Source organism: Neovison vison, chromosome 12 (assembly GCF_020171115.1).
Source record: "Neovison vison isolate M4711 chromosome 12, ASM_NN_V1, whole genome shotgun sequence".
In the NCBI taxonomy this organism is placed as follows: Eukaryota; Metazoa; Chordata; class Mammalia; order Carnivora; family Mustelidae; genus Neogale; species Neogale vison.
Window position 1 is genome coordinate 142,997,214 of NC_058102.1, and position 12,762 is coordinate 143,009,975.

Below are 12,762 nucleotides of genomic sequence, written 5' to 3' on the forward strand. Positions count from 1 at the left end.
GAGGAGGCCAGCCAAGCGACAGAACAGAACAGAAAGGACACAGCAAAGGGACAGGAGCAAGACTGGGCTCGACATACACCTTCCACACCTGGACACAGTGAGCGCCTGAAACACTGACCCCCACACGCAATCGAGAATTTCTGTATTATTTTCAAAAACATTTCATTTATTTACTAGAGAGAGAGAGAGAATGAGCAGGGGGTAGGGGGCAGAGAGAGAGGGGGAAGCAGACTCCCTTCTAAGCGGGAAACCCGCTGTGGGACTGGATCCTACGACCCCAGGCTGAGTTAAGCAAATGCTTAACCGACTGAGCCACCCAGACACCCAAGGATTTTTTTTAAAAAAGGTTTTAAAAGAGCTGATGAAAGTATCCAGGAGCAAGCACTTTGTGGGGATGACAAGAAAACACTCAAGCAGGGGACTCAGAAACGGTCACGTCTTAGGAGTTACCTATCATATTTGTCCGGGTCGAGGGGCTGATAGCTGGCTTCATAGCAACTGATTCGCTTCATGAAGTCGTCCATAGCTTCCGCTGAGTTGCAATCTTTGTAATCCGGGCTGGAGATTTTAACCTCCTGTAACACCACAAAGAGGCAGCTGATGAATCATGCTGTGAAGGTTTTCTGCTTAGACGAAGCAGGATTTGAGGCTTGCAAACCGGGAAAGTACAGAGCAGCTCAGAATAATGATGACCGTACCCGGCATTTAAGAGGAAAAAAAGAAATAACACCAGGGGTTGAGTCAGAGCCCAATGATTACACTGGGAAGCACCCACGGGAGACAGAGGATCGCTCCCCAGAAGGATGGAGACAGGAAATCCACAAGGGTTCTAATGAACACATCTGAATGGGGCACACTTCGGGATCGACCCAGTAGCCAGGGGCACCACAGGCTTGTAACTGGTCCCCAGTTAGGCTTCTCCACCTGGACCACACACCCCGTCCTTTCAAAGGCTTGCTCTCCTGGGAAGGAAGTGAAGCAAAAATGACGCTCAGACCCACCATCTCCGATAAGTGACAGGTCTGAGCAACGGGACAGATGGGAGGGAAACTCAGAATTTGTTAACGCAGGTGTTCTTTTCCCCTACAACGTCTAGCACTGCCACGAGAGAGGCTGGCACTCTTCAAAAACCCAAGTTCAATGGGGCACTAGTGCTTCACGGTGCAGAGTCTCAGTCTGGGAATATGAAACATTCTGCCCATCAGGGGCTGGTGGGGAGGGGAGGGTGGGGTGACCGCGGCGACAGAGATGTGAGCATGCCGAATGCCCACAGGCTGGCACACTTACACGGGCCAGACGGCCAGTTTGGTCTTCTGGATATTTTACCACAGTGAAAAACGATCTAAATTCCCCAATCCCTTTCCCCCTAGCACGGCCACCGCAGAGAGTGCCTTGGAAGGGCCTAAGCCCTGCTCCAGGGCTGAAGCAGAGCCCCGGGTTTCTGAAATGGGGCAAATGACAGGTGTCTCAGTGGGGCACGAGGTACGCAGCGAGCTCACCGCGGAGCACGTGGGGACACTCGCTGCGGAAAACCTACTTGTGTACCTGCCCGCGGCCTCGCTACCAAGCAGAATAGCAGAACCAAACCCAAGAAACGCAGCAACACCCTCTGTTCAGATCACAGCAGCGTCTGTCCTACGTCCCCGTAATTTTGCACCTCCTCCTTTGGACACGCTGAACTAATCCCGACAGACTGTCCCCAGTCTGAAGAGCCCTTCCTGAAACATAAACTCATTTCCTAGAAACGCTCCTAAGTATTCCCACCGCCTTGGAGAAGAGTTCCGGGGCCAGAAGCCAGTGACTCTCCAGCCACTCTGCATACAGCCAACCGGACCATCCCCTGCACAAGCATCAGCCCTGCTTTTCATTAGAAACACGCCAGATTCTCCTGTATTTAAGCTGGAGAGAAAACTGTCTCCTTGGGAAGGTGACCTGTGGTCAAGTCCTCGTGCTAACTGTTTCCATTTAGGATGTATTGCTCTCAAGCGGCAGAATTTAAGAATTGATCAAATTAAGCTGCCAATTACCCTCAGCTGATCTGGGCAAACCTCCCCCTCGGCACCGGGAGAGAAGGGAATGTCACAGATACAGAAGCGGGAAGACTTACTGCCTCCACTCTTCCCACAGCTGGTGGCTCTGCCTTTGAAGTGGGCCGCGTCCTACGGAGTTTTACTTGGTCATTCTTACTAAGGACCGTAACAGCTGCAGAGTCCAGCCCACTGCCTCCTTCCCCATCTGGAGGGGTAAGCTGCCCTTGGTCCTAAGCAGCCCTGCACCCCCCCAGGCTGCCAAGCTACTGCCACCCACAGAAACTGTGCCCAGTCCCCTGCTCCATCTCTTACGTCCCACAAAGACTGCTTTCTGGCAACAGTCTGCAGGGAGCCCAGATAAAACCAATCCAGATCAGAGAACAGGCTTCTAAGTTAAATACCACTTCCTGCCTCCCAGGACCCCACCTCCCACACGAAACCAACGAGCTGCGAGAGCCCTCTGCTCTCAGCATCTGGTTACTGCTCTGGGCCCTGGTCCCCACCTTCCTCTCACTGCTGCCCTAGACTGGGGTCCTCCGTGCTCTTACCATGATGTTGGAGGCTACAACCATAGGGTCGTCGCACACAGACTCGATGAAAAACACCTGGAAGGAAGCAAAGCGAGAAGTTAGGAAACAACAAATGTGAGTAACACGAAGGGCAGACTTTGGTGTCACTCGGATGTCACCACATCCGAGGAGGAAGGACCCCACTTATCAACACCCAGACACATAAAAGGAACCACTTGCTCAACCCCGAGTCCGACACCCTCCCCGTTTCCCAGAGGAACCCCTCAGAGCCCCGCCAGTGAGACCGAACCTGCAGGCAGCAGAGCAAGGGCAGTGGGAGGTAAAGAACCAGGGGCCCCGAACACAGGAATCAGCCCGTCCCCGAGGTGCGTGTTCTCCCTGCTCCTACGTACCCCGGAGCAAGACAAGGAGTCTGGCTCACCTTGAAATCATTTTCTTTGGCAAAATGAAGGATCATGTGTCTCCTCTCTCTGGTAGTATTGGTGGCATCGAAAACCTGATGGGGAGGAACAAGGGCAGTGAAGAAAGCCCAGGTGTCAGGCAAATAGTATTTAACAAACCACAAGCAAACGAACACCAGCAACACCAGCAACGCACAGGGGAGGGGAGGAGTCTGCACCCAGTTCACTACCTTCCTGGGTCCCTGTGCAACTCCAGCCACCCGCTTCTCAAACTCTCGTGCTGAGGGCCCCTGGCCCTGTTGGAGGGGTCCCTGCAGTGGCTCTGGGCACTGCTCTGGCCCGTGTCTACACCTCCCTCCCTCCAGGGCCCCATCCGGCTACGGCGCACGAGACAGAGCTGGCCATTCCCCGGACTCACCGCAATCTGGCCCCCCTCCTTGGTCAGGTAACTTTTGACGTCCCTCAAGGCAGCGAGCGCGCACTGCCTGCAGCACAGAGGGAGAGAGAGAGCGCCTGCCTCAGACCAGCCCGGCCCGCGGGGCAGGCCCAAGCGGCCCCCCATCATCGTAAGGAACGGAGCGACCGGCCACTCTGTCGCTGAGCTGCCAGCCCCGGCCCCACAGCCCCGCTCTCTGGGCCACACGCCACTGATCTCTGTCCGCCGCCTGCTGAACCGGACCCCCGGGAGCAGAGCAAGCCGGAGGCCCACAGAGGCCGAGGCCCATCCCAACTGGCTCCCGGACCTCCTCCCCCGCCCGCGTCCCCTCTCTCTCGCTGAGCCTGCCCTCGGGGAGCAGCGCAGACCCACGTCCCGGCCCCCGCGGCCGCCGGGCCTTACTTGCGCACTTTCATGGCTTCCTCGTTGTCGGGACGGAAGAAGCTGTAGGAGCTGTACTGCTTCACGGCCTCCCGGCGGTACTCGCCAACGTTGAACACTGCAGAGGCGGACACAAGGACCCTCCGCTGAGCCCCGGGGACGAGGGAGCCACACACACCATCGGGAGCTCTCTCGAAAACAGGGACCCGCGCCGACACACCAACGCCAACCTGAGCATGACGGCACTAGGACAGGGACACCAGACAGCAGACCCCAACTGGCAGGGCCGAGAGTTGGGGAGGCAGCCCAGCCTCCCCAGGCCCAGGGCTGCTCAGCGTGGCCCGCCTTCCCAGAGCTGGTCTCCCACCGCCCTGGGGCGGTCCAGCTTCACGAGACCGTGCAAAGGGGCGACAGGGCAAGGATTTCTGCGCCCGGTCCCCAGCAGAGCATGGGGTCTCACGCTGCCTGCAGGGTCTTGGTCGGCTAGTCTCCTGCTGACCCAGCACCCATGCCCGGCAGAAGCACAGAGCACCGGCGGGCACTCACTGAGGACACATGGCACTGGGCACCGTGGGGGACAGCAGATGCCCGAATGAGTTCGGCCGACCCCATGCCCCTTGCCATGTTGTTGGAAAGACCAGTCAAGAAAAGGTAACCAACAGCCTAGAGCACAAGGCATAGAGCCCATGACAGTCACGGAAGACTGTCACAACGAAGTGCTATTGGAACTTGAGAGGCACGGGTCCCCACAAACTCTGTGGCCAGAGAAGGCTTCCTGAAGGAGGGGAGAGCCGAGCTGCGCAGCTGGCAGGGCAGGGGGGGACGAGAGAGCAGGGGAGGGGGGGACATCCCAACACAAAGTCAGGGAACGGAGACAGCGTGGCAAGTGACACAGCCAGAAAGGGACTCTCACAACCACCGGGGACAGGCCAGCCCCACAGCGGCCCTGCAAGGTCCCAGCAGCCACTTTTTCCCGGTGTCAGGGATTGGTGAGCAAGACGGCAGAAATCAACGTGACCACGGCCCGGGCCCGTGGCCTCACCTTTCGTGGGCACGCCGATCCAGTTGAGGTAGCGAGTCAGCTTCTTGGAGATGTAGGTCTTCCCGCGGGCTGGGAGGCCCACCATGACGATCACGGTGGGGGAGTTGGTCAGCTTCGGCCCACAGGCTGTGGAAAGCACAGAAGGGGGTGAGCTGCGGAGCGGCGCACGCAGATGAACAGAATCCTGCGCCCCACAGCGAACTGGCAAATTCTGCAGAAATTGTGATTTCATTCCCGCCTCAAAGCCCCGGGTGTTTGACAGTCTAGCAGGGCTGAGACCGTCCCCTGTTGACTACAGGACCCTCCCCCCCCCAAGTTACATGTCTCCATCTTACTTTCAGGTCATGGGTGGCAAGGGCTATCCCAACCCCAGATACCAGCCCGATCCCTGAGGGCCCTAAACCCAGCCAGGAACCCCGTTATGAACCCCACAGCAGAAAGCACTTTGTGGGGGAGCATAAGGAAGGGACCCCCCCCCACCAATGTTGGTGGAGGCATTTCAATATGAGATAAAACACCAGGGAGAGAGATTTCCCCTGGGTTTTAAGAAAGGAACCCAAAGAACCCTGTTCTGGACATTAAGGTGCAGTATTTCCTTGGGGGTGTCTTCCCTTCAGACTCTAAGGGGCCTCCAGCATCCTGATGACAGAGTGCCAGCGACCACCTGCTGGGAGCAAGAGACTGGCCACCTGCACACCCCCACCCGGCCCAGCAACCCTGCCCGGGCTTGCCGGCTGCCACAGTGAGGCTAGCTCTTTCGGTCAGCTACGTGCCACTGCTTCCCGGACACTGGCTACATGGACGCAGGCAAAGCTCCTGAGACGAAACCACAAATCTAGGCAGAAGTCAGGTTGAGACAGGGGCCTTGTCTCTTTCTAAGCAGGCAAGTGCCAGATGGCGAAGGAAGGAGAGCCACCAGGCCACCGACAGGCACAGGCTTGAAGGAGGGCACCCCCCCCCCCAATCTGGACGCCCCAGCACGGTCCCATGCTCAGCCTGTGACCACACTGAGATCACAAGTGCCAACAGGCACCGTGTCATTCTAGGAGCTGCTCCCTGGACCCGTGGGTTGTGGGCAAGGAGGAAGGAAACAAAGCACGGAGGAGGCTGCTGCTTTCATGGGCTGGACCATCGGCGACCTTCTCCATGCAGAGTGACGAGGAAGAAAGGCCATCAGAAGCCAGGAGACGTTCAGGAGCCACAAAAACCCTTGACTGGGATTCCCCAGCTCCCAGGGGCTGGCGACAAACAAGCGCGTAGAAAACAGGCCAGGATGAGCACACAAATGAAGCAAGGGAGCGCCAGTGGGCTTTCTGGAGTCCAAGGAGCAGGAAGAGAAAGGTGATGGCCTTCCCGAAAACCAGGAGGGACACAAGACAGACCCTGCTGTTTGCGCGGTGACAGCTGCAGGTGACTCACGAGAAAACAACATTCCATCGACTAATCCTTCGCCCAAGCCCACTTATCCGATGTCTCCACCATGCCACTGCTCCCAAGAGTATCCGGACAGGCGGGGACCGGCGGACACACTCTCTCCCTCCCTTCCTCTCTCCACCCCCCACCCCAGCTGTGCACGTGCACGGGATACTCGTGATGGACTCATGCCAAGTAAGTGGAGACAGAGGCGGACCGATTTATCAAATAGTGGATTAGTTCTACCATCAAGTCATCAGAGGCACAAATCCCTGGCAGTCCATCCTTTAGGAGGAAAAAAGCCATATGGACACGGCGGAGTAAAAATCTTAAGCCAAGGATTCAAGTTAAATCTCAAACCCAAATAAGTCATCACTCTTTTACTCAGCAAAGCAGAAGCCATTCCCCCTATTCCTTTGGCTTCTCGTACAAGATTCAGCAAAACTGCGAGAGGGGCCGCAGCCATCCCTCCCTCCTGGCACTCCAGGGTCTCAGAGCAAGGAAACCTTTTGACTAAACCTGTGAGTCTTACTCTCCTTCCCTCTCCGCTCTTTTTTTAAACCCACAGGTGATCTCAAATGCCTTCATGCTATCATCACCTGCCCCTGCCTCAGTTCCCCCCAGGCCCTCGGTTTCTTCTTCTCTGCAGACCTTTATTAACCCACGGAAGAAGAATGCCTCCGTCTACCTCTCCGCCCACACTCCCTGCCGCTCTGCTCTCTCCTCCTCTCCCCCAACAGCATTAGCACGGAGTTTCCCCAAAAGTTCCTATGTGTTTCATTTCATCTTATACCCATGTGTAACATTGTAACTTCTTTTCGACCCCCCCCCAGCGTTTTTATACTCTGATGTATTCGGATGTCCACATAAGCATGTTTAAGGGGATACACATATGTTCACTGTATCAAAGGGTAAAAGACGGCTGGGTTCACACACTGTGAACCCCCTGACTGTGGTTTATGGGGGGGAGGGGGATGGAGCCTGGGCTAAAAGCCTCCTCCAGGGTTAAGGCTGACACCTGAACAAGAGCTCGCAGAAAGCCCCCAAGTTCTGGGAGCTCACGCTCTACTCCTGTCACTGCATTCACTCATTCACCCAACGGACACACACGCCGGGTGCCCCGCGAGCTCCAAGCATTATGTGGCCCCAGTCCCTGTGTGGACGAGCACCTGGTCCGGGGTGGGGAAGAGACGGAGTACGAGCACATAAATGCAGAGTCACTTTGGAGGGAGGAGCACTGGCGCTGGGGCTGGACGTGGCCGGGGTGGGGGGGGGGAGGGAGTCTGGACTGGGCAGCCAGAGTCTGCGTCCCTGAGGAGCACCGGCGCTGAGGGCTGACCGTCCACGGCCAGTCACACACACTGGCCAGTAGATACAGCAAAGCAAATGACAACCAGGGGGCCAGCTGCCGAGGGCAGTGAGCGAGCACCAGCCTATGGGGTGACCTGCGGGGTCAGTCCTAAAAATGGTCAGCTACATGGGCCAGGAGAAACCCCCTGACCCTGCACAGAGGCTGCATCTGAGGGCTCTGGTTCTGGCCCTGCTCCCCAGATTAAGTGACTCACCTCTCGGAAAGCGTGTAACGCACGGACACCAACAGGCACTCAACAGCTGTCCTCACCCACCACACCAACACCCACAACCCATGCTCAGAAAAGAAACCATTGTAAGACACTTCGCTGTTGCTCCCCTACCTCCTTCCACCCAAAGGCACTCCAGCAAAATGCCAACCGCCAAAGATGCCAAGTCACTGGTGCTCTTTTCTGCAAGCAGGTAATCGGGCTTCGGTGCAAGGCTCCAGGAAAACGAATGGAAGGGGTGTTTCGGACGGCGGGCAAGCTGTGGGTGCGGACGGGGCCAATTTCCAGGCAGTCCCACTGGGAGTCCCCCCCACCCTGTGTCTACAGGAAGGTTTGCAGGAGCAAAGCGAACACTGTTCGCGAACACCTGCTGTGAGCCCGCCACCTCAGAAGGGCTCGCTGGGAGGGTTTCATGCGCTTGGCCCTGGGGTAAGAGAAGGCAGGCCCAGAAAGCTCTTCTGTCCCACTGCTGGATACCGAACCATCCATTACTTGGCATGCAGGCTGTCACTCGTGCCTAACTAAGCCTCGGCCACCAAAAGGCCCTCCTAATCTGACACAGCCTCTGCCAGCAACGGGGAGGCACTGGGCATTTTCGTGAATCATCGGACAACCTGGGGGGCAAGCTGTAGAGTGGCCCCAGCCCTGCCTCGGACCTTGGCCAAGCTCCTAGGGCTCTCCGTGTCTTAGTCTCCTTGCCCATGAAATGGAGGGATGCCTCATAAAGGTTCTTGGGAGGAGGACACGGTGAACTACAAGGTCCTAAACGCACTGCTCGCCCTTGCCCGCCTGTCGCTTCCTTCCTTGTCCGTTGCTTCCTGGTCCGTCAGTCCCGGCACGGCTTGCAGTGGAAGGAAACTGCAGCCTCGGTCAGAGGATTTATCACCACACGGGTGTAGCAACAAGACACCCAACGGATGTGCTTTAGACACAGAAACATCGTCGAACGAGCCCATCTGGAACGTTCTGTTGTCTGACTGTTCTCTGTACACGAACAGTAATGTTCACCATGCCGTCTTTCTACTGAGGAGTTTGCCTCAGACCCTCAATTAGGACACCCCTTAGAAAGATGGTAACAGGTTTGGAAGAAAACCCACCCAAGTTTTCAAATACCATTAAAGAAGGGGAGGAAGGTGATGGGGAGGGAAGGGAAGCAGGAAAGATGCTCCAAAAGGAAATACCCTCTTTTCCCCATTCTGCTGAGAGACAAATGTGATTTTTATCAACCCAGAAAAACACCACGATGATACGATATGAAATAAGGTCATATAATAAATACCGAGGCTTCAGAGATTTTATAAGGAAGACTGGGTCTGAGACTACACCCCAGAACCACACACAGGGATTCCAGGAGTGGGCGGGGACAAGAGACTTAATCCACGAGCTTTAGCCCCCACACCCCTCTCCCCACCCCAGGCACAAACCAGGCTCTAATGGTTCTCACAGGGATTTTAGGCAAATCTCTCATCTGCGTGTGAGACGTGCAGACTGGTAGCATCTAATGGACGTGTCTCTGGACTCCGGAGGAAGCCAAGTATAGCTGCACACTTGTCTCCCCAATTCTCACAACTGAGAGAACCCTAGCCAATCTCGGAACTTCACATCCCCCCAAACCTCGGGGGACGACTGAATGTGTTCACATGTGTACACGCTTACCTACAAACACATGTGTACATAGAGAACCCACCTATATTTGTCTGGCCAATTACAGTTTACAAAGGGCTCCAGAAATACTGGTTTTATTCAAACGTTCAAAAGGGTGGGGTTGTTTCTGCGTCTCGCCATGGCCACCTCTCCCTCCCGATTTAGGGCGCTGTATTCCCCACTATCCATCAGGGAATCCTGTGGTCAGCCCCAGCATAGAAAGCTAGTTGAGAGTTTATCTGAAAGGGCTGGGTGCCAGAAACAGACCTGCGAAGCCCCCGCCCTTGGCTACCTCGCAAAGAACCCAGTTCTTAAGGCTTCTGTGGCCCAGGTCTGGCAGAGGGATAAGCTGGTGGAGAAGCAGCCCCCCGTGTCAGGAGCACCATGCCAGGTCCCCATCACCAGGATGACCTAGAAGCACCCCAGAGCCAGCTCTCCCCGCCTCCTGTCTGGGGCGGGGTGGGGGGTGTTGGTGATTCAGACCTGGGCAAAACCTGAGGTGGCAAGCTGTCACCATGGTCTGAGTGACCATCCCCTGGGAAATGTGGCAGCAGTAGAGGCCAGCAGGTGGCCTGGCACTCAGGAGCCCTCACTGCCTAGAAGCACTCTGAGGATCTGCCCACAAGATCCCATGTTTCCCTTTCAGGAAACCTGACCCTGTCTGAAGCACAACACCAGACTGACCCTATGCACCCTCCACAGCAGGTGTTGCCTTGGAATCCCTGGGACCGCCCTTCTAATAGGTGCCTCTCTCTCCGCAGCTTAGGGACAGAGCCCACGGTAAATGGTAAACCTTTCCAAAGCATGCACCACGATGACAGGGCAGGAAGGGGAACCGCCAGCAAATTCCAAGCACAGCACGGTGGATTGTGTGCGTGTGCGCTCGCGCGCGTGCAAAATGCTGCCGAATGTGCGGTCTCTGATCCAGGAATCCTCCCAAACCCAGGAGCACAGGCTTGGTTCCCAGCAGCCCTCTTCTCGCCCCCAGAGCAGGAACTGGACGGGGAAGCCGGGAGAGGGACGGAGGGAAAGGAGAAAGAAAATACACTGAAGAAAAAGGAGAAAGCGAGGAGACAGAGAGGGAGCAGACAGAAATAGAAAGAGAAGCGGGGAATAAAGATACGCAGAAGAGAGAAACAGGAGATGGAAATACGGAGAAGGGACAGACCGATGGAAAGCGAGAGAGAGAGGTGACGAGGAGGGACGGAGGGAGGAAGGCGGAGTGCAGCGGAGGTAGCGAAAGCAGGGAAAGGGTGGGGGTAAAGACCCCCCGCGTCCTTCGGCAAGAGTCGGCCAGGCTGGGGGACCGCTCCGCGGGGGGGGGGGGGCGTCCCTGGCCAAGCGTCCCCGCAGCAAACGCTCCCCGCCTGGTTCTGTGCGCCGGCCCCCCGCGCTCCAGAGCGGAGGCTCGGAGTTTCCGAGGGCCCCCGCGCTCCCGGCGCAGGCCGAGCGGTGCACGGCCGAGCGGCGGGCCCGGCCACAGCGCCCCCGACGCCAGCCGGGGGAGGCGCAGCGCCCGCGCCCCAGCCCGCGCCGTCCCCGCCCCGCGGCCGCAGCGACGGGACCCGCCCGCCCGCGGGGAGGAGCGGGAAGCGCCCGGCCCCGGCCCGCGGGGACAGCGGAGGAGGGCGGCGCCCGGCCCGGCACGAGCGCGCCGGAGGAGCGCAGTCGGCACTACAGCGCCCCGCCAGCGCCCGCCACACAATGGCCGGGCTCTCCACGCGGCGCGCCGCTCCCCTGCAGCCCGGCCCCCCGCGCGAATCTGCACTCACATCTGGGCAGCGAGGGGCGGTGGTCGACCGGGATCCAGATCTTCTGCACTCGGCTCTGAGTCAGCTCCAAGGGCATCTTCACAGCCTAGACTCGGCGGCCCTCCGCCCCCCGCGAACAGTTCAGACTTGGGGAGGAGAGCAGCCTGTCGACCCCCGAAACAAAGGGGAAGGGGGGATGCGTGCGCGGGAGCGCGGCGCGGAAGCTCTCCCGTGCGCTTTTTGGAAACGTGCTTTGTGCTAAATCACGAACGCCCGCCCGGGGCGTGGGGCTCCACGGGCGCGGCGACAAGGCAGGGTAAGGTTAGGGTTGTGCCCGCAGCTGCCGCACGGCTGGGCGCGTCTACTCGGGAAGCCACCGGGATGCTCGGAGCGCCGTGACAGCCGCGGTCCCCGGGTGCCGGCTCGAGCGAAGCCCTCCCCGCCGGCTCGCCGCCTCTCCAGCTCTGCTAGGCGGCAGCGCGCCGCGCCCGGGCTTTTAAGAGTCGCAACCGGCAGCTGCGCGTCAGCCTCGGGGCGGGGACGCATTCTTCGGGATCCAGCCCTCTTCCATGTCGGGGTGGGCCGGCCAGAGCCGGCCTGCTGCCGCCCCCTGCAGCTCAGCCGCAGCAGCGCGCCCTGCTGCCGCCATCCGGGTGAGGACACCCTCAACTCAGCTCTGGCTAAAAAGTCCCACTGGCTGAGCTTTGTCCTCCGTCCCCTGAAGATGACTGGCCCAGCTTCCCAGAATAATGACCTCAGCGGCGCTGGGAAACAAGAAGCGGAGCCGTCCAGTGTGGTGCGTGGACCCCCGTAGCCAAATCACCTTGGATGCTGGTTAAAATGCATCCTGCTGACTCGGCCTTTCTGGGAGTGAGACCCCCCAAAACTCCACATTCTTAACACGCGATCCGCGTTAGGCACCGTCAAGTTGAAGACCCGGGCTTAGAGCTACAGGTTGGACAGAGGTTGGGGGATTCGGGATGGGGGGGGTCTCTGCTACCTTAGAGAGGAAGCCAGAACGGGGATGACAAGAGCGCCTGTGTGACATAGGTCTCTGGGTCATCCCTTGCCGAAGCTGCTCCCTGATAATACCTGAGTCTCACCCACCACGACTCCTGCCACCCGCCGACTCCTGCCACCCGCCGGGGAGGGGGCTTCCCTGGTCCTTCTTCCTCCCCGCACCCACTTTCCTAAGTCCCTTGGAACATTGAGTTGTGCGGAACATTGCTCCCCCAACACCCAGCCCTGAGACCTGGAACCTGGTCTTCTCCCTGCCTCCCCCGCCCCCGCCTCGATGCTGAGAGACCCAAGGGGCTGGGCACTAGACAGGGACAGGAAAGCCCCGGAGGCCAGACTGAAATGGATCGAGTCGTCTTGGTCTTTGTGACCACCATTTACAATATTTTCAATATACCCTAATCCCTCTGAGCAGAAGAGTAGGGAAAACTAGAGCCTCTTCTGACCTGCAATTCATTACCTGCCTGTAAGCCTTGGGAAGACTACTGGGAGGTGGCACCTTAACTGGGCAGACCCCTAAAATTCACGACATTTATC

At 58.1% G+C, this 12,762-nt stretch overlaps 1 protein-coding gene across 4 annotated transcripts in view; it reads right to left on the bottom strand.

Moving 5' to 3' along the window:
- PFKFB3 (6-phosphofructo-2-kinase/fructose-2,6-biphosphatase 3) overlaps positions 1 to 12,762 on the bottom strand; it is a 73,856-nt gene that overhangs the window by 13,381 nt on the left and 47,713 nt on the right. For 3 of the 4 annotated variants that reach the window (XM_044228435.1, XM_044228436.1, XM_044228434.1), the window contains exons 1-7: positions 11,230 to 11,654; positions 4,821 to 4,946; positions 3,800 to 3,896; positions 3,380 to 3,446; positions 2,982 to 3,056; positions 2,579 to 2,635; positions 451 to 575 (exon numbers count right to left, since the gene is read on the bottom strand). In XM_044228435.1, coding sequence (XP_044084370.1) covers positions 451 to 575; positions 2,579 to 2,635; positions 2,982 to 3,056; positions 3,380 to 3,446; positions 3,800 to 3,896; positions 4,821 to 4,946; positions 11,230 to 11,305 — 623 coding nt within the window. In that variant the 5' untranslated portion in view covers positions 11,306 to 11,654. Of the gene's footprint in view, positions 1 to 450; positions 576 to 2,578; positions 2,636 to 2,981; positions 3,057 to 3,379; positions 3,447 to 3,799; positions 3,897 to 4,820; positions 4,947 to 11,229; positions 11,655 to 12,762 lie in introns of those variants that run through there. The other variant, XM_044228437.1, reaches the window with a different exon arrangement.